This window comes from Patella vulgata, chromosome 9 (assembly GCF_932274485.2).
Source record: "Patella vulgata chromosome 9, xgPatVulg1.2, whole genome shotgun sequence".
Classification (NCBI taxonomy): domain Eukaryota; kingdom Metazoa; phylum Mollusca; class Gastropoda; family Patellidae; genus Patella; species Patella vulgata.
Genome location: NC_065887.2, coordinates 20,239,930 through 20,264,885, shown reverse-complemented (window position 1 = coordinate 20,264,885; position 24,956 = coordinate 20,239,930). Strand labels below are relative to the sequence as shown.

Here is a 24,956-nt window from a genome sequence, read left to right as displayed (position 1 = left end):
TCGGAGATTATATCTCTGGCCATATTTGGACTCAGCACCGTCGAAAACCTATATAAAATCGCATGATAAGCCATTATTTGATGTTAGGCAAGCTCAAAATTGAAAAAAATATGCAAATAGGGTTAAATCGCGGGGGTGGGGGGCTCAGAGAGCATTCCAGGTGGATTTGTTGGCTAGGGGAACAAAAAAAAAATTATTTTGAACAGGGGTTTACTCAAAATTGTGATCACCCTCCGCATCCTATTTAAATAGATCTTGGCGCGGTTTTCTGCAGACAGCGATATATTACAGAACTTTCCTCACTAATTAAGCTACCCCAGGAAATATAATGAATACTTTGCCATATTTTAATGCCATGACAACGACTATAGACTGCAAGTATCGATGTAGTTGATTAAAAGATTACCGGTAATTCATTAGTTCATCGTTCACTTAGTTCTTTCGATGCTTAACCCACAAACCCCACGAAAAAAATAAAAAGATTTTCTAACCGCCCGATCACTTTTTTGTGGCCAAGTACTGTTGTTTATTTGGCTTAAGAATCTGTATAGTAGGAATACTCAAAATATCAGAATTATTTTACATTCACTGCCTTTCGACAAACATCTAATATTAACGCTGACGTGTATGCATATCAAGGTTTCATTTGTAGCCAAAGTAAGATAACAACATACGACAGAACCACACCACTAAAATAATGAATAAATTAATATAAATAGCGTGAATTTTAAATAAAAGACAATTTCAACCCATTTACATTTCTACGTAAAATATGCATAGATCCAAACATTCGAAACACTTACATAAATACTACCAGAAAACTCACATTTACCCCTAAAACAGGATTCGCCCCTTTTTGTGTAGTGTAATAATGATTGGGACAACATATTATTAATGGCAAAGGCAACAATTTAAATATGCTCGAAATTAGGGGCAAGAGTTGGTACTGGATGGTCTTGTGGTTCAATAGCCCCCTCCCCCCACACAATCCGCCCAATAACATTAATAATATCAAATCGTCACGTCCAGACATGCGCCCACCAAAGAAATCCGACACACCCATTCTTCTCATAGGAGGACCCCTCATCCCCTTCCCCCACCACCAACAACCAATTATCATGGGTCTGCCACGGCTAATTGCCCTGTACTTTTGCTAATTAAATTATGTTATCACGTTATAATGGGGGTTAACGCCCCTACTGTTCTGCTCCGACTGGGGCTGATTAAGACCGTAACAGAAAAATTCAACAGATATATATAGGGCCTTTTAATTTGAAAGGGGATCACGTGGCTAAGTAGGTAAGACGCTGGCTCGCTAGCCTGGAGGTCGGGTGTTCGATCCCTGCATTGGCCGAGAAAGTCCATCCAGATTTTCCGGCGTGGTTTCCCCATGTTAGTGATACAGGACGGAGGGCCTGACAAGGACAGCTGTCTAGTCGTTCGGATGGGACGAAAAACCGAGGTCCCGTGTACACATTGGCGTGCACGTAAAAGATCCCTTAGCAGTTGGAATTCGATATAAGAGTAGGCCTTACCGCCGCTGCCCGGGCAAAATTCCCTTCATAGCACACTGTATGGCGTATGCCCGTCTTCATTAGCCCATGTTAGGAGCAGAAAAGTAGGACGTTAAACCCCATTTCATTTCATTTAATTTGAAACTAATTGTTGACCCCGTTAGCCCAGTCTATATAGCTTGAAGAAAGAATTACAAACTATAATGGAGCAGTAGTAAAATATCAGTTTGACGAAGTCTGTATTTATGTGTGTGAAATAACTTTATTTAACGTCCGCCGACCAGAAAAGGTAGTGGGTAAACCAACTACTGAACCATAATACGTGAAACCATTGGTCACGTGATTAACCCGTCCGCCACATTGGACGGCAAGATTGACACACAAGTGCAGGTTATAAGTGGGTCAAGAAACGTTCATGTGTAAAAACTGTATTATGTCAAGCATTTAGTTAACATAATGGTCTTGTCTTGTTCAGCATATGGATGCCACAATCGGCAGTATCAAGAAAGAAGCGAAGTGTCGTTTTACAGATTTCCTGCTAATGAAACAAGGCGCCAGTTGTGGATAAATAATGTGAAAACAGCAGCACGAGACGAGAAATGGTCGTGGAATCCAACAAGATATTCGAGGCTTTGCAGCGCCCATTTTATATCAGGTTATCTCATAATTCATTAAATATTTCTAAATGTTAATAATACCTTAATTTCAGTTGTGTTTAGTTTGTTTTATTACATAATGTCATTGCATGTCTGTATAATACATTGCCATTGTATAGACATCGTATTTGTTGTTATCGCCATGTTTGGAGTGTGGTTAATCGAGACTACAATCAACGGCTTTGATCAATATACGGTAGCACAGACAGAACACAATTAAAATACGACTTACTGTGGAGCTCCAAAAGGGCAAATAGTCTTTTGTGGACTACACTTCTGGTCATAAAACTTTGCAGGGATTTTTAATTGGTTATATACTATATATAATAGTAACCAATCAAAATGAAATTAAATATTTTCAACCCATTTTGTAGTGTTCACAATTTGAATATTTAAGTGAACACAGAAAAATGGTTCGTAATGGAATTAATTCAAATTTGTCATTTAGTGAGATTATTCAAGAGGGAGAACCTTAACGAAATTCATAATATGAGTTATCCTGCCACCCGACCCATTTACTTGCAAATTCATGAAATCATGATACTTTTATCAAACTCCATGAGTGTACCTGTCTTTCACAATCACATTTATATCTTTTTTTATTTTACAGGTAAAAAAAATGACAGCCCATCATCTCTGGATTATGTGCCTTCAGTATTTGTATGTTCCTCGAAATCGCCAGTAAAATCAAAGAAAAGAAAAAGAGACAAACTAGAGAATATGAAGGAAGAGTCACCCAACCAGTTAGAGGGTCTTCAAAATAAATCTGAAAATCGGTGTTCAGAAATGTTTGTGTCGGATACTTGTAAATTGTTGTGTCACGGTTCAGTTGATAACTTCAAAGAAGTAGACATTCGTGTGTTATTAAAATCGAACAAATATGAACAACTTTGTATTACAAATGGAGAATCTGAAAAAACTCTTAATCAAAATTCTGATTTTATATCTAAATATCAAATGAATGCTTTTGAGACATTAAGCAAGGAAGGATCTCCGGATAGTATTAAAGCTGAAATATCCAGGGAGTCATCACAGAATGGTGTAGAAAGTGAAGAAAATAATAAGACAAATTTGGAATTATTACAACTGCAATTTTCTACATCCATATCTGATGATGTGCAGATAGATCAAAAACTACTTCATAATAAATTAAATAAAAAGTTTTGCCCTGATGATCAAGAACAAAACCTTTCATTGTCCAGCCAAGTTTTGAAAGAGACTAATTGTAATACAAAATTAAGGAGGTTATTAACGTATGCAGATAATGATCTGGAGCAAGAAGAAGATATACCACCCTCTGATTTAGAACTGCAAATGTGTTCGTCAGAACAAACCAATTTGGATTTACCACCCTCTGAATCAGAACTACAAATATCTTCGTCAGAACAAACCAATTTGGATTTACCAGCTTCTAATCCAGAACTGCAAGCATCTTCATCTGATCATGCCAAGTTGGATTCTGTCAGAAGTACAGGGGTACAAGCTTTACATCCAAACATTTCTAATTTATTAATACAACCGTATTTCCATCCTGATATGGATGATGATACTGAAAAGAATGAGATCCTACCAGATTTATCCAATTTGGATTTACCACTCTCTCATTCAGAACTGCAAATATCTTTGGCACATGAAACCAATTTGGATTCTCTTAATGGCACAAAAGTGAAAGATTTAAATGTACATCCAAATATCTCTAGTATATTAATACAACCGTGTTTTAATCATAATACAGATGATGAAACTGAACAAAATGGCACCCTACCAGATTTATCCAATTTTCCAAAATATGTTTACATCAACGATGAAACTGGTGATGGTAAAAAGTTAGTCAAATTGCAGATTGTTGGGACTGACGCTAACACTTTTTTGCCAGACCCACAATCACAAATACAATTTGACATGGATGGTGCATCAGGAAGTTCTTTGGATGCAGTTAAAAATACCATTGACCCAAGTTTGTGTGATTTTAATAAAGATGGCACTTTGAAAACAAAATGTAGTGATCCTTATCAAACTGTCAATGTTTCAAATTCTGAAACACTTAAAGAACCTCAAATTATTGAAATAGGTAGTGACACTGACAGTGACACAATATCTTGCAACAGTAAAGATACATGTTATGATGAGAAATCAATACAAGAAATGGCGGATAATACAACTGAATCTACATGTATATTTGATATTCCTTCCTACACTCTAAATAACCGTCAAAATTTAGCCTTGTATAGGAGTGTGAATAAATTAAGAAGAAAAATTACAAATATAAAAAATAAACTGTACTATGGTTAAATAAAACTCCACTGTTCCGTATTTTTTGTTTATGTGACACTACATCCACAAATGTTTTTGTTAAATATTTTTTGCCCTCTCTTTAAATTTATATTTGCTCATTCAGAAAATCTGTGCTCTTGTTGATTATCAACTTCACTGGTGAACAATTAATGTGGGATTGTTGGGTGTCGTGTGTGAGGCGTGGCATGCTTATGTTTAGCCAAACAACTGGTATTTCTGTTTTTGATTTTGATTAGCCAATAGGATCAATGTTATTTAAAGGGTGTAAAGCTTTAACTCACTATTTTCCAGAGTCTTCGACATTACAAACATTGTTGGTCCATTCCAATCAATAGGGATGTTAACTTACCTCCTGTCTTCATTAATCCAGTTGGCACAGAAAATTAGGATGTAAAACCCCATTTCATTTGGTTATCTTACCGTGAAAATATGGGCTCCTGATATCCAATATTTAAGACAAACTGAACAATTTTAAAACCAGAACATGCAGGCCTGTACTTTATGCTCGCAAGTGCAATTTGTAATGAGGCACCTTGATGAATGAGGCTAAGTGAAGTGTCAAACTGTAACCTCTGATGTAGACTGGACTAACCAGGTGTGAGTGACTGCCATTCAATTTGGACTTCACTTATTTCGACAAACAAAACTGTCTATGGTAAAATTTTTACAGATAGTTCAAGGGTTGTCACATCTTTTGTTTCTTTTGTCAGTAATGAAAACGAAATCTGAGTACAAGTAAAACCCTATTAAGTAATCATTAGAATTTGTTTGGCTTCTAGTTCTGCCTTATACTAATGCATACATTTAATATCAAGGGCCATAACTTTGGAAGTAATAATCAGAAACCTTTGAATATCAATATGCATCCTCATCTCATGACCTTAAACACTGTGTATTAATTTAACGTCAATCAGATATGAACTTTAGTCTCGAGAGCGGCCACAAGATTTTTCAAAGTGGTCAAGGACCATAGATCTGGCAGTGAAAATCAATAAGCTTCTTCGTCTCATGACCTTCAACAAGGTGTATTAATTTTAAGTCAATCGGATATTAACTTTAGCCTCTAGAGCTTGTGAATGTGGGAAGGGGGGGTCAGGGTGGCTAAGAGGGTAAGCCGCTGGCTCGCTAGCCCGGAGGTTGGGTGTTTGATCCCTGCATTGGCCGAGAAAGTCCATCCAGATTTTTCGGCGTGGTTCCCCTTGTCAGTGATGCAGGACGGAGGGTCTGGCAAGGACAGCTGTCTAGTCGTTTGGATGGGACGAAAAACCGAGGTCCCATAAAAGATCCCTTGACAGTTGGAATTTGATATAAGAGTAGGCCATAGTGCCGCTGTCCGGGAAAAATTTCCCTCATAGCACACTGTATGGCGCATGCCCGTCTTCATTAGCCCAGTTCAGAGCACGTTAAACCCCATTTCATTTCATTTAAATGGAAGGAGGATTAACATCTGGTTAACACAATATTTCAGAAATTTTATGTGTGTAATGCAAGGGCAATTTTTCCTGGACAGTGGCATTTCCGCCTTCTCGAATTCCAACTGCCAGGGTTTCATATACACCCACTACAATTTGTACACAGATCCTTGCATTTACATACCATCTGAACTACTGGATACATTTCTTAACGTCCAATTTCTGTACCGACTGGGCTAATGAAGAAAGTACCTGACATGTGAGAAGTAAGGAGTGCAATTTCCTATTGAGAGCCGCAGTGGCTCCAGTGTTGGATAGCTAACCTAGAGATCCCATGGTTGGTCGGGATTCTCAAGCATGCTTACCCCTTGTCAGTGCTGCAGGATGGAGAGCCTGGCATGGGACAACATATAGTCCTTCGGATGGCACAAAGAAGTTTGTATGAAAAAATGAGGTACTGTGTACACATTGGAATTCGATATAGGCCATATCGTCGCCGTCAAGGATAAATTCCCCTCACAGTAGACTACATGTATATAGCCCAGTTGGAGCAGAAAAGTAGGACGTTAACCATACAACCATCTCCACCACCTTTCTTATAAAGAACAATAAAGATCAAAAATGAAAAAATTCCCAAATTTATGAGTTCTTAAATAGTATTACATTTTCATAAATATACATTAAGATATAAGATATAAGTGTTGCATTAGTTTGACATCATTATACAAGCTTAACTGATAAGTCGAAATCATTTGTCTATCCAAAACTTGTAAATATACTATAGGAAGTACCCAATTGGGTCAGTCAACATGACAAAGCAAAGTCGGTCTCAGAAGTGACCTTCATATTAGCATTTTGAAACCAGATTCCTCTAGAAAAAAGATAATCTTGAATTGATGTGATGTCTTATTTTCGGGCTAATTGTACCCATGATAAAACTTTCATCTTGTTAATATTATTTTCAGCCAATCTGTCTCAAGCCTTGTCATCTCCAGCCTAGCATCTTTCCCACAACACTGACTGAATCAATAGTTGTATAAGTTTAAAACAGACATTTTGATAACATTTACATCTTGCCATCTACAAGAACCACTTTGGAACAATTTTCACAACAGAACATGGTTTAAAGTGATTTGAATAAAATGCAAACTTAAACAATAACAAATACAGAAAAAAAAAACAATTACAAGAAATCAAAGTAACAATATCTTAAAGCACTGAAACTGTTTGAAAGTCAGATTTATTAAGATGGAATCTATAAGTAGATTTTAATGGATGCTTTATATAATATGAATTAAATTTTGGTATTTATTCAGGCTGGTTTATTTGATCGTGTGTCATCTTCACTCTAAACAACACATTGTCTATGCCTTTCAACAGTCTGTGGCTAACTTTTGCAATGATATTCCTACCGATGCAGAAGATTTGCACGAAAGCTAAGATATTGTAGACAAATTTTTTAGGTTTAATACAAATAACTACTGAATTGAAATTAATACAATCTATGATGCAAATTTTCCCCATATTAAACACAGGGATGTCACTGACAATATTAAGATAAATGCCAAACATGAAATTGAGAAATTTAATGGTCAAAGCTGTACTTCATCTATTGAGATGATAAGAATTGTCTTTCCTATTGTCATGCATTTATTTAAAGAACAGAAAAAAAAATTGCCCTAGTCAAACTAATGTATTTACAATAATTAAATCTTTACAAGCCAAAATGACATAAATCTTTAAGGAAACAAATGTTCCTTAACAAAATATAATTTCTTACCTAAATGATGATGACAATACAATAATGAGATTCATTCAGATCTTACATTTTATGAATTGTCCCTATAAACCGAAGTTAATTTAAATAGTGAATGGTGTTCATATTAAGAGTTATCTCCCTTAATGTCTCTTTCATCAAAAGTTATTGCACTTTTGTCAGCTAGACGGATTTGTATGACAGCTACTATTCACTAAAATAGAATAATGTACACAATTTCTACCACTAATGGACTGAACTGCCTAACACACAAGCCTAAGACAACTCTTAAGAGCGCTGAGTATGCACACTGAGTATGTTCCAAACTTGGCCAAAAAGAATAAGAAAAGGTGGACAACAAAAGTCAAATTTTCTCAGTTATGCCTGCATGGACTTTCATCAAATTTTGCATGAACAATGCCAAATGCACATGTTCAAGAAACCTTGTCTGGTATTTATGGAAAGTGATGAGTTTTCTTTGAAATTCTATAAGTTCATGCTAAAAAGAGATATCGATAATCCCTCCCCCAGATGAAAATTAGAGGTTATAATCGGCATTTTGACACCAATGACGTTAAAACATATCTACTCAAAGTATTTTAAAATCCTTGTTCATTATTTACCTTCAAACAAGATTTTGTAATTTTCAGTAAATTCTTTGAATACGTCCACGACATGTTTTAAAATACAACAATTCGGATGTAAAAAGTAAATATTTAATTCAGCAGTGCACTACTCCGTCTCACTCAAAATTATTTGATACATTCAAAAATGCTAGTCTTCAATCATGAAAAAAAGAAACTCAATGATGTTCCAGTCATGATAGATGATAGACCTGAATAATCGCATCATAGATAGAATTCCTTCTTGTGACATGACTCATTTCGAATACGGTGGTCCAGTGTAAAACTGTTACTGGAGGCAGCCATTAAATTTACTGCGGACCGATGTGTACAACGTCATAATTTATTCAACAAATGATCTAGGTCGGGGAAATCTTCTCCTTTGCTACAAATAGATTTTTTCTACAGGCTTGTGTCTCCATTCTTACACAACAAACGGTCTGACTGTTGTGTCCTGTGGGTTATTTTATACATGGAACAAGTATGCAAAGTCTTAAGATTTGTGTTAGTGTGTATCTTAGACAACTCAACGCTCTTAACCTGAGGTAATATCCATTTTAACACATGATTATTGCATTGTTATACATTATTTTACATTATATAACTTAATTATCTTAAACAATGAATAAAATACTCCGACATAATGTAATGTGATACAAGTATTTAATATCAATGCCTTGTTCTAGAACTATAATTTAAGTGAATAAAATCCATATTGATTAGAATTAATTGTTTTCATAAGAATATTAATTATCAGGATTTACAAACATACGACTATCACATTTCCATAGCAATTAATTATCAGGAACATTTTCATGCACAGATATACATGGACCAAACATCTGTTATCTTTCCTTTTGAGTCATAATAATATGTACAATAGTGATTTTCTAAAGGATGAAACATAACGGTATCGGCCTAAAACAAACAGAATCTGTTTCAGTGTCAATATTATTGTCCAAGATATATGTAGAAATCCTTTTTTGGATCCGATGAATGGATTCTGTAGAGCCACTGACTTTATTTGTCCTTTAAGAACATTTTAAGCTTTGTACTCTTCGAAAAATTCAGTTTGCTAATTATGTATGTTGGTCAAGATTTATATGGTGCATTTGAATTTGTGTGAGCAAATTAACGCATGGTATGTAAAAGATTGGCCAGCCCCACTGTAGAGGGTTTGTCAATGCCGCACCGTAAGTATAATGTGGTTTTACAGTACATATAGTATGGGTATACAATATCATCTAAAAAAACATCTCGTACATGTATTAGAGTATACATTTCTATAACAATTTATAACTTCTATACTTTGTTCACTGGTGTAAAGAGAATATGAATATCAGATCACTGTTATATTTTTAAAATAATCTTCCTTTATACAAAATAAAATGATATTTGGTATTCAACATTGAAAATTTCTTCTTGGCTACCAATATAGTGTACAAAACCAAAAGTTTTGATATTTGAAAATCTGCTTTACATGTCAATATAAACTACTAAATTACAACAAAGTCAGCCAAATTATAGATTTTTCGTCATTTTCTGTGAGAAAAAGTTGGATGCAGTTCTGTGAATATATACAATCATTTGAATACAAATGCAGCTGATATCGTGAGACCAGGTATGTTTTTTTTTTCTATTTTCTATCCCAACAGTTTTCCCCCCTCATAGGTCTTTTAAAACCCATCACAAAACAGTCTCTTCAGTCACATTTCACCAAAAACAGCCTTCCTAAAATCAGCACCTTTCACCCAGAATTGTCAATCACACATAAATTAAATATTCTATGACATAGTTGCTGTGGCAACAGGAGTGGTACTGCCTGCACTAGCTACAGGTGTAACTTGTTCTGTAGAAGTCGTCAATGGTGATCCACCAGATGCATTGAATTGTTGAAAACCAGCTAAATTCGGTAACGGTGCTGGAGCTGGCATTGTCATTGGTGGTAAAGATGACAAAACACCTGAAAAGTATTGTAATTAACAGGTTGTATTGAAGATTTCTAGGCAATTATTACATACAAGTCTAAGACATCATTGTTAGTATCACTCGGATTAAAACACAGATCCTATTTTATTTCGTTTTGTTGTAGTTCTGGAAGAGTTGTTAGATAACTCGCATTTTTGTTGATGTGAGGGATTAGCCATTGAACCAGTCTGTTAGGGCAAGTTCTTGGCGTGCGGTGCACAGAACTGATGGTAGCCATTTGCAACAAAGACATTGAATTTCTAAATACATGTACCCACTTTGAAACAAACCTTTTGATTATAAAGTTGTTTTTCAGTTCTGTATCAAAATATTGTGTTTGGTTAACTAAGTAAGAGAAATATTACTTTCTGTTTGTTTAAGTGTCGTGCAGTTCTCTTGCTTTTGTTATTAGCATGCCCAAATGCCCCAAAATAAGTTATTAATATACGACCTTCAATATTATTAACTTGTGACCTCATAATTCTCCAATACAGAAGTATGGATTCCAATATATTAATATGGGGAATTGTCATAATATATTAAAAAGATCTGTTGAATTTAAATGGGTAAAAACAGAAAACAATATGAAGGAATAAATAAAAATAAAGTCTAGAATTTAATTGTCTTCATTACGAAAATGAAAAATCAACAGGTATTTAAGCACATTGTACAAATTTTGTATAAAATCATGTGACAAGGTAGTCACAAGGTAGTCTATATATAATAATTTTAATTGTTAATTGTAGCGAGTTAATAATTCCTAAATGAAATTTGAACCAATAATAAACAACAGTTAAATGTTCACATGGTCATTGTTGCTAAATGCAATAAACAAGCCATAAATAGAGGACTCGTATCAATTAATTGAACATTTGTCTTTTTGAATAGCATCGAACATTGAAACTGACAATCTAAAATTAGCCTAAGCACATCGTTTTCATTAATTATAAGAGTTAGTGGAGACAGTATAGCCTAAGCATAGATATTTTATTAATTATTACATACAAAACGTATGTGCTATCTATCTAAAATTAGCTCCGCTTGAGAACAGACACAAAGCTACTTGACCAACATTTTAATTTCTGCATCGCCAATTTTAGTCAAAAACACTTAGCATACTTTGAGAAGTACTTACTCCCCTTGCTTTTTCATATTTAATGAAATTGAATCCAGCGAATTTTACATAACACTTTCATTTTTGGATATTGGCTGCCATAAATTTGTTAATGAATAATACTGACCTGGTGATGTTGAAGTTAAAGGAGCCATTGAAATCGGGGGAAAGCCAGGTAGAGATATAGGTGGCATTGATGCCATTCCAGGTACATCTGCTAAATTTGGTAAACTTATTGGAGGGGGTAAACCTGTTACATAAAAAGACATAATATTATGAATAACGGATGTTAAAAACTTTCAGTATTCAATAGGTCAGAAAAGTCACCTTAGAAATCAAATGAAATGAAATGGGGTTTAACGTCCTACTGTTCTGCTCCTATGCTGGGCTAATGAAGACGGGCATACGCCATACAGTGTGATATGAGGGAAATTTTGCCCGGGCAGTGGCACTATCGCCTACTCTTATATCGAATTCCAACTGCCAAGGGATCTTTTACGTGCATTCCAAGGTATACACAGGACCTCTGTTTTTCGTTTCATCCAAAGGACTAGACAGCTGCCCTTGTCAGGCACTCTGTCCTGCATCACTGACAAGGGGGAACCACGCCCCTTAGAAATCAAACATTGGCAGAAGATTCTTATGAAAAGAAATGGGTTTTAACATTCTACTTTTCTGCACTGACTGTGTTAATGAAGACGGAAGATTCTTATGACTATAACAACACAGTCACAAATCCTAGGTTTTTAAGTCCTGACATAATTCATGTGCTATCTGTTAACATCTGGATGTATTAGTCTACCAATAGTGAGATCGGAATCATGCCACAGTTTTAAAATCCCAGTTGCCAAGTAACACCCCATTGATATTATTACAAGTCTTTGGCTCAGTGTTTTCTTTAATAAATGGGGATCCGGTAGAGTCTGTGACATCCAGGGAGATCCATGTGTCCATCCCCACCCACCACAAAAAAACTAAATGAAATGCAATACACATCAAACCACAAAAAAAAAAACCCACAACACTATACACATCAAACTTTCTGACAGTAAGCAGTGTGTGCGTAGAAAAATAAAAAGGAAATGAAATGGAGTTTAATGTCCTACTGTTCTGCTCCAAAGTGGGCTATTGAAGACTGGCATATGCCATACAATGTGATATGAGGGAAATTTTGCCCGGACATCGGCACTACAGTCTACTCTTATATCGAATTCCAACTGTCAAGGGATCTTTTACGTGCACACCAATGTATACACAGGACCTTGGTTTTTCGTCCCATCTAAACGACTAGACAGCTGTCCTTGTCAGATCCTCCGTCTTGCATCACTGAAAAGGGGGAACCACGCAGGAAAATCTGGATGAACTTTCTCGGCCAATGCAGGGATCGAACACCTGACCTCCAGGCTAGCGAGCCAGCATCTTACAAAATAAAAAGCAATCTAATAAAAGACTATCACTATAAACATGTATTACTTGTGTTGATAAGAGGTGAAACATTTGTTGTTAGGGAAACAGGATTAGCTCCACCGGGTGGTGAAGGTACAGGCACACCAACTGATGTCGGCAATACGGGAATAGTTGGAGTTCCTGAAACATAAAATAAAATTTAACATAGGTTTTCCTCAAAGGGCACTGAGTGATATTATCCCCCCACCTGTCTAACCAAGGTATTGACATCCACTATTTTTTTATCATAAGCATTATTCAGGGTACATTAATTTAAAATATCAACCGTATAATAGAGAGAGAGAGAGAGAGAGAGAAATGCGGTTTAACGTCCACTCGACACAAACTAGGTCATTTCGGGACTAACATATGGTTTAATTTTATTTACATAATTCGCTTGCGCATAGGGGTCTTTAGCAGTGGGAGGAAACCAGAGGACCCAGAGAAAACCCACGAGGTTGGATCAACTGTATAATAATCATGATCGTAAACTGATAGACAATAGAAATACCAGATCATTGTTATTATCCGTGTGACATTAATTCAAAAATATCAATGTTATATTGTGAACCGTCATTTAATTACTTGAGCAATCAGTGTTCTAATAATTTCTGACAGTGTTCACTAGCATCAGTCACTATTACCATTCTCACTCTTATGAACTCCATCCACATTTATCTGTGCCATATATATATATATAGACAGAGAGAGAAATGGGGTTCAACGTCCACTCTACACAAACTATGTCATTTCGGGACTAACATATAGTTCAATTTTATTTCAATAATTCGCTTGCTCGTAGGGGTCTTTAGCAGTGGGAGGAAAACGGAGGACCTGGAGAAAACTCACGAGGTTGGACAGGCGACTCTACTCCTTGTCATGTACAACCCGGGGAATCGAAACCATGCCTGTTGACTCAATGACAGACTTTATGATACAGCACGCATGTACTAATCATTCGGCCATCCAACCCCCACTGTGCCATATAAATCAGATGTAGAAAGTATTTAGCAGTAAGGAACATGGGTTTTATGAACTACACCTAAGACTAACACATGACAATTTACACCTAAGATGATAATGAAGTACGTTAGTTTTTTCGTTTGACTATGTAACCTATGCAATGACTATGTAATCTTTAGCATTTGTACTCATTGTGTGAAAGGGCACATAGACAGCCCATATTGGTAAATGACCTGTTATCAACCAATACAGGTAAAAGCAGGTAGACTATATATCACAGTATACTCCAGATAGTTTAACACATGCTACTAATTAGTAATATTTACCTGTATTTAAAGACAAATTAGTTAGATTTTGAGTTATATTACCAGAAGATCCACCAAGAGAGACCTGAAATATCATAAGCAAAATAATTATGGAGTTCTAGTTCACTAGCGAATTAATTTAGAAAAAAACAGAACAGTAACTTTCATGTATTGTGTCACAGAATTTCTATGAATTGAAACATAGACCCTTTTCTATTCATAAGGGCCAGGTTACACTCAAGCTATCGACAATGGCCTTTTAGTAATGACAGATTTACTAATTGTTACTAACCTCTGAGAAACCATCTTGTGTTTTTGTTGGTAACTGAGAATTAGGTTGTTTAGTTGGTGTCGGAAGGTTGGATGGAAATTGACGTTTAGGAATACGATGTAAATATCCATAACCAATATTACACCCAAGACTGAAAATATCAAAATGAAAAACATTACAAAGATAAATTACCACCAGATACATGAATAATACACATTCATGTTTATTTGCTAAAGTTTGAGATGTAAATGATGTGATACAATGAATGAACTTCTAGCAAAATACAAGATTGTTTTTCCACTTTGTATTAATAGCACATCATTACTCTTGAGATCAATCTGCCAGTTTAGAGGAATTTTGAGCACATTTGGAGAATGATACGATTAAATTGCAAACCAATTCAGCATTCCTTTTATATAAACGGGTATTGTTTTGGAGATGTGCAAGAGACAACAAGCGGTTGCCATGCAAGATAACCCTCATTTTGCAAGAGATGGACAGAGAACAAGCTCAAAAAAAAAGAATTGATTTTTCGTACAATCAGGGGCCATAATCCAGGCAGTTACACTCCGATATGCATGAATATCTACAGGAACCTAGATCTTTGGGATATAAACATACTTTAAGTTTTATCAAAATCAGATAAGAATTGTGACCTCTATATGGTCTTGAAATAACTGATTTTCGGCCGGACATTTCAGATTTTCAGCCTGACAAATACTTTATAAAGTATATTAAACCAAAAAACTGTTGAAATTTACTATGTTTATATATATTATTATACATACATTTATTAATAAATTAGTTTTAAGTTTTTATATGTATATGGAATACAACTTTATAGTTCATATAATAATGTCATTAATCTCTTTGGTGGGGCTGGGGACTAAATCCTAAAAACTCTGATTAAGATTCAAATTTAACTAAAGAATAGACATCTTGAGTTGTCGTAAATGGTTCAGAATCTGCCAAGTCATTTTTGATCCACTTTTCTACGGTTCGTGTTTGTAATTTTCGAACTGGTGACGGCGACCGTTTAGAAGTGTCTTTATGAGAGACATAAGACAGAGTACCAGTCTTTGAATTTTCTGGATCGGTCCCACTAGCCGGGATATCCGTGTCCGAGGGTTGGGAAAAGTAAGAAGTTATTTTATTCGACATGTTTTCATGGCTCTTCTATTTACATTCACATCGGAAGTGTCCAACAAAGTGAGATATTTTCGTATAAAAGTCTGTCCCTAATTACATCCATAGTCAACTTGAACATTTTCTTGTAAACTAATTTTAAAATATTATTACTTTTATTACTAATAATTTATATAATTACATGTCATGTTAGGTGTGATTTAGAGCTAATCATATACGAAAGTACGAAAGTAATGCAAAGCTAGCTACGAGACTCGAATAACCAGTGTAAAAGAGCCGATTCTCAATATTATTCATTATTTTATCTTCACGCGGCGGAGAGAGATACATGTATAAATAGTAATATTTTTACTATGACTCAGGTCGTTGATATAACCAGCGTAAAATAGTCGATTCTAAAAATTATTGAAGATTTTATCTGCAAGCGGCCGAGATATAAATAGTAACATTTTCACTATGACTCGGGTCATTGATATTTTTGGTCCTGGACTTTCGAGTCTAATAATAAATAGCGATCGACTTGAATATTTTTGACTTAATGTTTTACAAAAACACGGTCGGAAAATTATGTCCGGACGAAAGGCAATTTGGCCTGTCAAAAGGGGTCAATTCGCCCGGACATTGTCTGTGTCCGGACACTTATTTCAGCGCTTGTATAGGTGTATAAAAATAGCAAGGTGTACCTACTTTTTGGTATTCAGAACACGATATGCTACAAAACATATATACATGTATACTAACCTTCCTTGACCTCCCCAAGCACCATTAGGTGTTATTGTTATCTCTCTACAGCTATCAGTATCACTGTTATAAACATATAGTTTTAAAGGTTTCCCTTCGTGTGATTCTATCAATGTAAATAGATCTTCAGACTGTAACAAATAAATAATTATCAATAGAGCATCTCACACTGACACAATCTCACAATTATAGCACTCTCACACTCTCACAATTATAGCACTCTAAGTTTCTTCCTGTCATTAACCATTTCATAAGATATATCCATTATATAAGCTGATATCTTCAAGAGGCCCTTTATATTTGTTTGGAGTTTGGGGTCAAAATGAACCATCCCCCCCCCCCCCCCCACAAGTTTAAAAAAAAAATCCTTGAGAACTTATCCTGCATCACAATCACAACCTAATATAAAAGTAGAAATGTGAGTAGGAAGATAACAGATTTGAAATTTACTGTCCAAAAATTTTGAAAATTGACAGGATTCTTCCTTGTAGAGACGACATAGAACACACAGCAAAACCATAGCATCTTCCCCTGATTTAGCCTAATTTTCATACCAATATTTAGGTTTTGTGTGTGCTCCAGAACTATGCCAGCTGTTTTTTTTTAATTATTCCTACCTCATGTAGCACTGAATCGGCACCAATAACATAATCACTGTTTGATTTTAAACCTGCTAAATCAGCTGGAGAATTTGGCTCAATGTCCTGTAATAAAATAAATTATAGTTTGTAAGAACAATAATAGCATGGTGTCTTTCTTTCTCTGTTACATCATATTTTTGCTTGCATGCATGAAATAATGTATTTTGGTTTATTTTATCCCTTTCAATAAGAAGGAAAAGAAGATAGCCACGCAGAGCACATGGAATTATGCCACACAGCCAGATTTGAAATTCTTCGGATAACTGTTGATCACACTAGCAAGAAATATGTTGACAGACAGGGTGACAATATAATACACATACACTTTTAATTGCATAGCAACAAGATTTTTTGTGGATTTAAGGATCACAGATTTAGGAGAAAGGTAGCAAACGCCTAGTCTTTTCCTTAATTGTTTTCTGAGAATAGAATATTGTTTATAACAAAAAAACACAAAATTATCACAGAATCAGAATACTGGCATAAAAAGGGTGAACAATACAGAAAGGATGAAATGACAATCACTTACCAATATATGCCAAACATTTTCATTAGCACCCTCAAATGAACAGAATCTGAAGTAAATCAAAACAGATCAATTAAGTACATGTAACCTATATTGAGTATTATTTTTGGTTTGCCCCACTTAACAGTTTTTTCAAGTTGATAATTTTTTCTGTCACCCTACATATGGAATAAGGCAAAACAAAATAGTGCTAGATAATAACCACTGTTTAAAATAGACTCATAAAGGCTAGAAAATCCCATCAAAATAGAATCTTTCTTCCAACATATTAAATGCTCATGAAAATTCTACTTCTATATTACAGTTAAATTAACCAATTCTACTTTATAAGGTATTATTTTTAAAATTGTCCAATCAATAGACACCTTCTATTTCATTATATTTTTAATAACGTTGTTACCTTGCCACAATTTTAATATTTTTATCACCATGTGGGAAAAAAAGCAGTGCGTGCAGTGTATTGTCTAGTATTTCTCAGACATATTGAAATATAAACTGGTTCGAATGAACCAAGAATAAAACTTGGGAATTATATTCAAAGTTATTCCTTCGTTAAGCAACTAATTATTTTACATTATTTACATGTAATAGCACGGACCATTATTTTAATACAGTGTGCATAAGAAAACAGCAATACTCACCTTATACTAACACCCAGTAATCCTTGTCCACCCCAATTATGACTTGGTGTAATGGTTACCTCCCTTACATCTTGTGTTTTACTACTGTAAACAGCCATCTTTACTGGTTTCTCTATGTTAGCTTTCAACAACTCTTTTAATGTGTCATTATCTTGGCTCTGTCAATATTAAAAGAAATAAATACAAGGATGTAATATAGTCATAAGTAAATTAAAGATTCTGAAGTCATACAAGACTTTTGCTTATTTGCATGTAACTACTCACACGTAGGGGGTTTTGTGATGAAAATGCACTAATATTAATACAATTCAAACTCTATCTGTCAATCAAAAGTATAACCTCTTAACATGACTATAAGTGGATAGAGTTTATGTACTGTAATCTCATGGATACCCACTCAAGCTAAATTTACATGAACACAATTTCTTCGGCAAATCTGCTTTGATAATGAAAACTATTGTCCTCTTAATGAAAATATTTGTCATAATGTGTGTATTGTAAAGTTTGTGTAATATGACATTAACCAGGGTAAACTCTATTTCTTGTCACATACAACCCTGGGATTGAAACCATGAATTTGCATAGATAATAGATTCTTAAATCGACAAAGCATGTGTCAGATCACTGGAACACCTTTTCCTTAAAGTATTTGATGAATTTATATAAGCTCTGACTTGTTCTCAAATTCCATAATTATATATTGTACTTCTATAATATGTAAATATTTATTGAATAAATACACACTGATCAGCAGTGAATATTTGCTAGGCCACGACAATCACTGATAAGGATGACATCGATGCGACTTAATGAGCCACAAATATTCACTTTTTTCCTCCGACAAATAATATTCTAAAACATTTTTCTTATGTATTAGAAAAATAAATAAAGACGTTTGACGTATTTGTAGGTAAAAATTATCTCCTACATGTATTTAGTGTAAATGGGTATTAAAATGAGTAAAAGGCTCCATTCCGCCCGAACCAGCACGGTCTCATGTACACAATGCATGCGCCATTGAGCTAATGATTTAACGCCGTGTGATGAAAAGTCACGTGTTGAAGGTAGTCATCTTTTACAGAGATATTAGAAGACTTTCGTAATACTCTGTGAAACAGATTGGAATTAATAGTGTTAGAAAAGAGAGGATTTGATATGGCAGTTTTATTAAGCCTTCTAGCATGGTTTGCCACTTGCCATGGTTAATTTAAAGCACAGCTTAAACTGCAGAAAATATTCAAGCTAACTTTAAGCCAATACTATAGCTAACTGCATGTACATGCAAGCTGTCGACATTAAGACAGTTGCACTATAAAACTGTCAAATTATTATGTGGCAGTGTCAGAATAACAATGGCCATTAACAATTATAATAAATTGCAATATTGTGGAAACACTTGAATATTATTTCTAACCTATTTACATGTTACATACTCTAAACCTTAACATTTTGTAAAATTTGAAATTATTTTTCATGAGAGGGGAGCACTGTTTTTATGATGGTAGTCAGTGTAATAAATTTGACTAGAGAAAAGGTTATAAATTTAATAAGTTTATCTATTAAAATAGGTGAAATAAAATGAAATGGAGTCTAACATCCTATTTGTCTGCATTGACATAGGACATAATGAATATGTCCTGTTTGACTAGATAATCTGCTGATTAATAAATATGTTAATACTCAAATTTGATTGTAAACAATTATTCATCTTGAAAGTTAATCATAATATTTGTTAAAGCTTATTACTATTGCTGGCCGGTATTTAATGTCTGCTTTCACAATAGTGATAACACAGGCAACTGTACCATCTGGAACACATGGCCTTGAATATACTTTTCATTTTGTTCTGTGAAAGTCATCTTTTTTCGCTTTGCTCCAAGTGATTCAACTATAGGTGTACCATAACGTATAAAGTATTATTTCTATCCATTTGGTTTTTTTTTTAGAAATAAAAACATTACAAAAATAAACTTACAAGCCTTGTGTTACCAATAGCAATAATAAAGTCAAAGAAAGCTTCTAATCCAGCAATGTGACCTGGGGATGCATCTTGTACCTAAAATTAATCAAAAGAAAAAGAAGTAAAACTTCATGGCAGACAAAAACAAAAAAAGTATGCTCACTAAAATAGCATCTTAAAAACAGTTTTGGACAGTTTTTAAATGTAGAACACAATGCACTATTAACTTTGAATGGATTAAATTGTGAAATGTTATGCTGATCAGCGCATAATGTCATTAGATACAGCTTGTGAGGAGGCATGGGTGGAAAATTGGATAATGATGGTAAGTCGTGGGGTCGAGACATACATGTAACTTGTCTTATATATTGAGCCTACCATGAAAATGTAGGCCTACACAACCTGGTACAATAAGCTCATACACTCAAGACTAAGTTTCTTTAAAATAATTGTAAATCAAGTCATTATTTATAGACAAAAATAAAATTTTGGAGGTGTAAGTAACTAAGATCTTTGACAGATTATGGTGTAGGTAATAATAAGATTTTATTACAGATAGTTAACAAGACGAAGTTCTTTGAGCATCTAATATTTGGAGGACTTTCAGCTATATTTCGTATTTTAAAATGTGAATGTATGATCATGATTGATATGACTTTATGAACAAAGCTGCTAATAAACCTCACTGTACATTGTTGTACTTGTGGAGCCATGGTGGCTAAGTGGGTAAGAATCTGGCTCGCTAGCCTGGAGGTCGGATGTTTGATCCCTGCATTGGCCGAGAAAGTTCATCAGGATTTTCCGAAGTGGTTTACCCTCGTCAGTGGTGCAGGTCGGAGGGACAGACAAGGACAGCTGTCTAGTCAAGGTCCCGTGTATACATTGACGTGCATGTAAAAGATCCCTTGGCAGTTGGACTTCGATATAAGAGTAGGTGCACTTTATGGTGTATGCCCGTCTTCATTACCCCAGTCGGAGCAGAACATTAGGATGTTAAACACCATTTCATTTAATTGTACTTGTAGCATGACGTCATATGTCATATCAAGGCATCATAACAATCATTGCACAGCCACAGCAATGCCCATGAGTATGACAGACTAATAATTGCTGTTCGAAAAACTTTATGTGTAATGTGAACATGGATGGATATTACATTTTTAATACATATGTTAAGGCATGTGCCTTGGTTCAATGTTGTAGACGTGGAAGGGAGAGGGTGTTGACGTACATGTACGGTGATCGTGATTGAATGGTGGTCATGCCTCGTTTGAGCGAGATCCATCAACATATACAAACAATATATAAATTAATAATGCATTTTTATCCATAATCCCAATGTAAATTTAGCAAATCCTTTCCGTACTGATTGCTGCGTTCGGTGATGTTAATAATTTTAATTTGTTCGTTTTCATGTTTTACAAAACAACAATTTTCTGATAAAAACGAATGATGAGTCTAAGTCTAAAGTAGGCAATTCACATTCGTTCAATAATAAAACTGGGCGTAAACATATCAACACAATATGTTTAAAATACTTACGCGTAGCACATGGTATCCCTCCGTACCACCCCCAGGTATTTCGGTGCTGACTGATCCTCCCATATCTAGGAAACTTGGTGTAATTCTTGTTGCTAAAGCAGTCGCTATTAGCTTTACAACCAATATGGCTTCTTACGTGGCACCGGAAGCTTCAAAGGGGCACAACTCCAAGCATAAAAAGGAGTTGTTTCCCTTCGATCAGTACACCTATTGTAAGCGTCGGCGAGAAAGAGAGAAAATAGGGTTTGGTATCCACTCAACACAAACGAGGTCATTTCTGGACTAACATAATAATTTGATTTCAATTCTATTTCAATCATTGCCTTGAGCGTTGGGGTCTTTAGCAGTTGGAGGAAACCGGAGTACTAGGAGAAAACTCACGAGGTTGGACAGGCTCGACAAGAGCACCAAAAGATTAATCTAGGCTATTATTTTTTTTATTAATGGTGTAGGGGAAAGTGGTACAAAATGGGCCCCTCAGATAAAATGGACCCCTCAACCATCCTTCCATGTAAATTCCGATTGTTATTTTATAAATCTTATACTCAGCCATACTCAGACTGTAGGCCTACAAATGTTCTGTCAACTCTTACAAAACACTTAAATAGACTTAGGCGGAATTGACCGGCTGATCTCCCAGCAATGACCTCAAAAATGTCAGGTTATTGACTCATTAATTTTTCATAATTTTCTCACAGGGAGACCCCCTCCCCGACTCTTCACAGGGGCGGATCCATCAACACTTTTTATGAGAAAAGTTTCTCGGCCGTGTACTTTATCCTTTATCGTCAGATGTGGGACAGGATGGGCACTCAAAGCACGAGATAGCCTAATGATAGGCCTATAGACATTATGTCAATATGTGATATCACAATTAATGCTTTGCATCCATGAAATTGAATCACAATGTAATTGTATTAATTCATAACAAAAATTGACGCCAAACGAGGTTTTGAATTTTTCTGTTTAAAAAGCTCAATGTGTATGTACCGGTATACGCCAAAATGATGATAGAGACCATATGCGCGAGGGGGGGGGGGGAGATACATTGCCTCAGCTGGCAAACCCGGCCCCTCCTGCAAAAATTCCTGGATCCGCCCCTGCTTCAGGTTGCTCAGTGTTATAGCCACTGCCCCTATTGTTCACAAAAATTTAATAGCAAAATCAATAATAATCATATGAACTTTATGTCAACTGCTTTCCGGCGAAATAACGAACGGCGAACAAGCTATATCTATGTAAAATGTTATAGTTTATAGGCAGTATATGGAATGGGATTGTGCATTTCGTCCTAGATGTTCCCCCCCACACACACACTCACACACTCACAGCGTCTAGATCCGCTACTGCTATTGTGCTTGAGCAATCGTAGTGTCGTTCAAGTGAATCCGAGGAAGAGAATGTTTATACTGTTGCGGTTATCTACAGCTAAAACAACGGGTGAAGGGTGGGTTCGGTGTAGTTCAGCTCTGAACGTAGGTCTCATTACACTCGCCCTTGTAACGAGAACTTACTTTCAGAGCTGATTAGATTTGGGGCACTGTACACGTCGTCGATGGGCGCATGGTGGCCGTGCTTGAGTTGCCGGGGGTGTCGACTTCTTCACATGCCACCTTTGTAAGCTCGTGAATGATTTTATCATTAGTACATTAAAAATACATTATGTAAGATTTAGATAAAGAGCTAGCCATTCTTGCTATAATAATTCGAAAATAGATCATGTAAAATGAATAATTTGAAAATTTCATTCAAATTACTCTATTACGAGCGAAGATATTAGCCTTTGAAGGTTTGCCAAGACGTACGCAATAATTTCAACCACCGTACTGACGCTGTTCGAAGCTAAGATAGAGTAAATCAAAATATATCTGAACCGTTCTAATCTATTTAATATCGGAGAAATCCGATGCCATCGAGAGTTGATTATGACCTGAGTCAGTTAAAGATACATTATGGGAGATTCGGTAACGAGTTGGCAGTTCTCACTATAATAGTTAAAAACTAGATAATGTAAAGGCAATTTGGTGAAAATTTCATTCAAATTGATCCACTATGAACCGAGAACTAAGCGACTGAAATTCCCAGTTATGCAGTAAATCGGCTTACAATCCACTTAAGATCGCAGGCTAGCGCTGCCATCTAGAGCTGATTATGGCATGAATAGTTTAATTAATGTCTAATTAATACTTTAGATAACATTTCAGGCCTAAAGAAAGACCTGAAATAGGCAGATTTAGCTCTTGCATAATGTATGTTTAATTAATGTCTAATTAATAATTTAGAAAACATTTCAGGCCTAATAAAGAAAGACCTGCAATAGGCAGATTTAGCTCTTGCATAATGTTAAAGTCAATTTAAACACTTGTTTTGTTCTTTTATTTTTACCAACTAGTTGACTTGTTTTTAGTACCGGTAAAGCCTGAAAGAGGAAGACAGGAACAGTCTAGTTATTTTTCTACTTATAAGTGAACAAGCATGGATGCAGTCATGTAACACGCCAAACAGCTTGTAGGACTTTGGACTTTTGAATAGAGAGATTCTCGTTTATTGTCATGCTGAAATTAACCTGACCATTTTACCCCAACGGGTGGGCCATTTCACACAACTGCATGTACAAAATGAACCACCAAACCTCTATCTATAATTGTTGACATATTCATAGTAATATGAAAGTTTCGTACTTTTATCACTGGGTCACCCGTATCCATCAAAACATTAAGCATTCGTCTCATTCGTCTCACTTTCCCCTAACACCTTTATAAAAGATTGCATTGTTCTTGGTGAATACGAAGCAGATTCAGACAAAATAAATTTTACAATTCATTAGTTAGAAATGTAATGCATCCTGATTAATCGAAATAAATTAGGAGATCGGCTATGTTATGACTCTTTCTGTCGGGGAAATAAATTTCTTTCGAAATGTCAAACTGACCTAGCTAGTGCCTAGGGCTGTCAAAGTTTCAACATGGCGAAGGACATATCGGGAAATATTACATCACATTGAATTGTAATCGTTTTTTATACTTCCAAATCGTTGTTCAAAACATCGGCGGCGTGATTATAAACATAGATGGAGCGTGGCAATGTATTGGTAGGGGAATGGAGCGTAGATAGATTTTGTATAGAAATAACATACAAATATACAAGCATCAGTAATGCAGGGGCTCCCACTGAGTTAAAGTGGCATTAGGTAAGATTAGATAAAACGCTATAATAGTTAACAAATACACAATGAAACGAGAATATGCTGAATATTTCAGTCAAATTAATTTACTCTGGGTCTAGGTATTGGCGATACAATTATAGCCTAGCCTCGATTGTCATTACTACAGTTGTTACGATAACAAAGTCTCGATTATCCATTTTTACGGTGTATTTAAATCTAGTTATATTGAAGCCATCCAATGGCATCAAGAGTTGAATATGGTCTTGGTAA

The 24,956-nt window shown here is 35.3% G+C and overlaps 2 protein-coding genes across 2 annotated transcripts; one reads left to right on the top strand and one right to left on the bottom strand.

The window, feature by feature from the left end:
- Positions 1-1,881: 1,881 nt before the first annotated feature.
- Positions 1,882-4,479, top strand: LOC126831741 (uncharacterized). Its single transcript, XM_050562393.2, has 2 exons — positions 1,882-2,169; positions 2,781-4,479. Exons 1-2 carry the CDS (start codon positions 1,971-1,973, stop codon positions 4,460-4,462), a joined length of 1,881 nt encoding a protein of 626 aa, XP_050418350.2. The 5' UTR covers positions 1,882-1,970; the 3' UTR covers positions 4,463-4,479.
- Positions 4,480-6,497: 2,018 nt separating this feature from the next.
- Positions 6,498-21,673, bottom strand: LOC126831751 (Golgi reassembly-stacking protein 2). The gene is made up of 11 exons (XM_050562406.2): positions 21,521-21,673; positions 19,994-20,074; positions 18,019-18,176; positions 17,381-17,426; positions 16,828-16,914; positions 16,211-16,341; positions 14,345-14,474; positions 14,074-14,137; positions 12,812-12,925; positions 11,466-11,588; positions 6,498-10,219 (listed from the first exon to the last, which is right to left on the bottom strand). The coding sequence occupies exons 1-11, from the start codon at positions 21,581-21,583 to the stop codon at positions 10,041-10,043; spliced, it is 1,176 nt and encodes a 391-aa protein (XP_050418363.1). The 5' UTR covers positions 21,584-21,673; the 3' UTR covers positions 6,498-10,040.
- Positions 21,674-24,956: the final 3,283 nt, after the last annotated feature.

Bases quoted from the DNA above. Each gene is read 5' to 3' on its own strand.
- LOC126831741 (XM_050562393.2), top strand. From the start codon at position 1,971: ATGGTCTTGTCTTGTTCAGCATATGGATGCCACAATCGGCAGTATCAA. The intron at 2,170-2,780 runs GTTATCTCATAA...TTTATTTTACAG, and splicing joins CAGCGCCCATTTTATATCAG to GTAAAAAAAATGACAGCCCA.
- LOC126831751 (XM_050562406.2), bottom strand. From the start codon at position 21,583: ATGGGAGGATCAGTCAGCACCGAAATACCTGGGGGTGGTACGGAGGGA. The intron at 18,177-19,993 runs GTAAGTTTATTT...TAATATTGACAG, and splicing joins CTATTGGTAACACAAGGCTT to AGCCAAGATAATGACACATT. The intron at 17,427-18,018 runs GTGAGTATTGCT...GATTTACTTCAG, and splicing joins TTACTGGGTGTTAGTATAAG to ATTCTGTTCATTTGAGGGTG.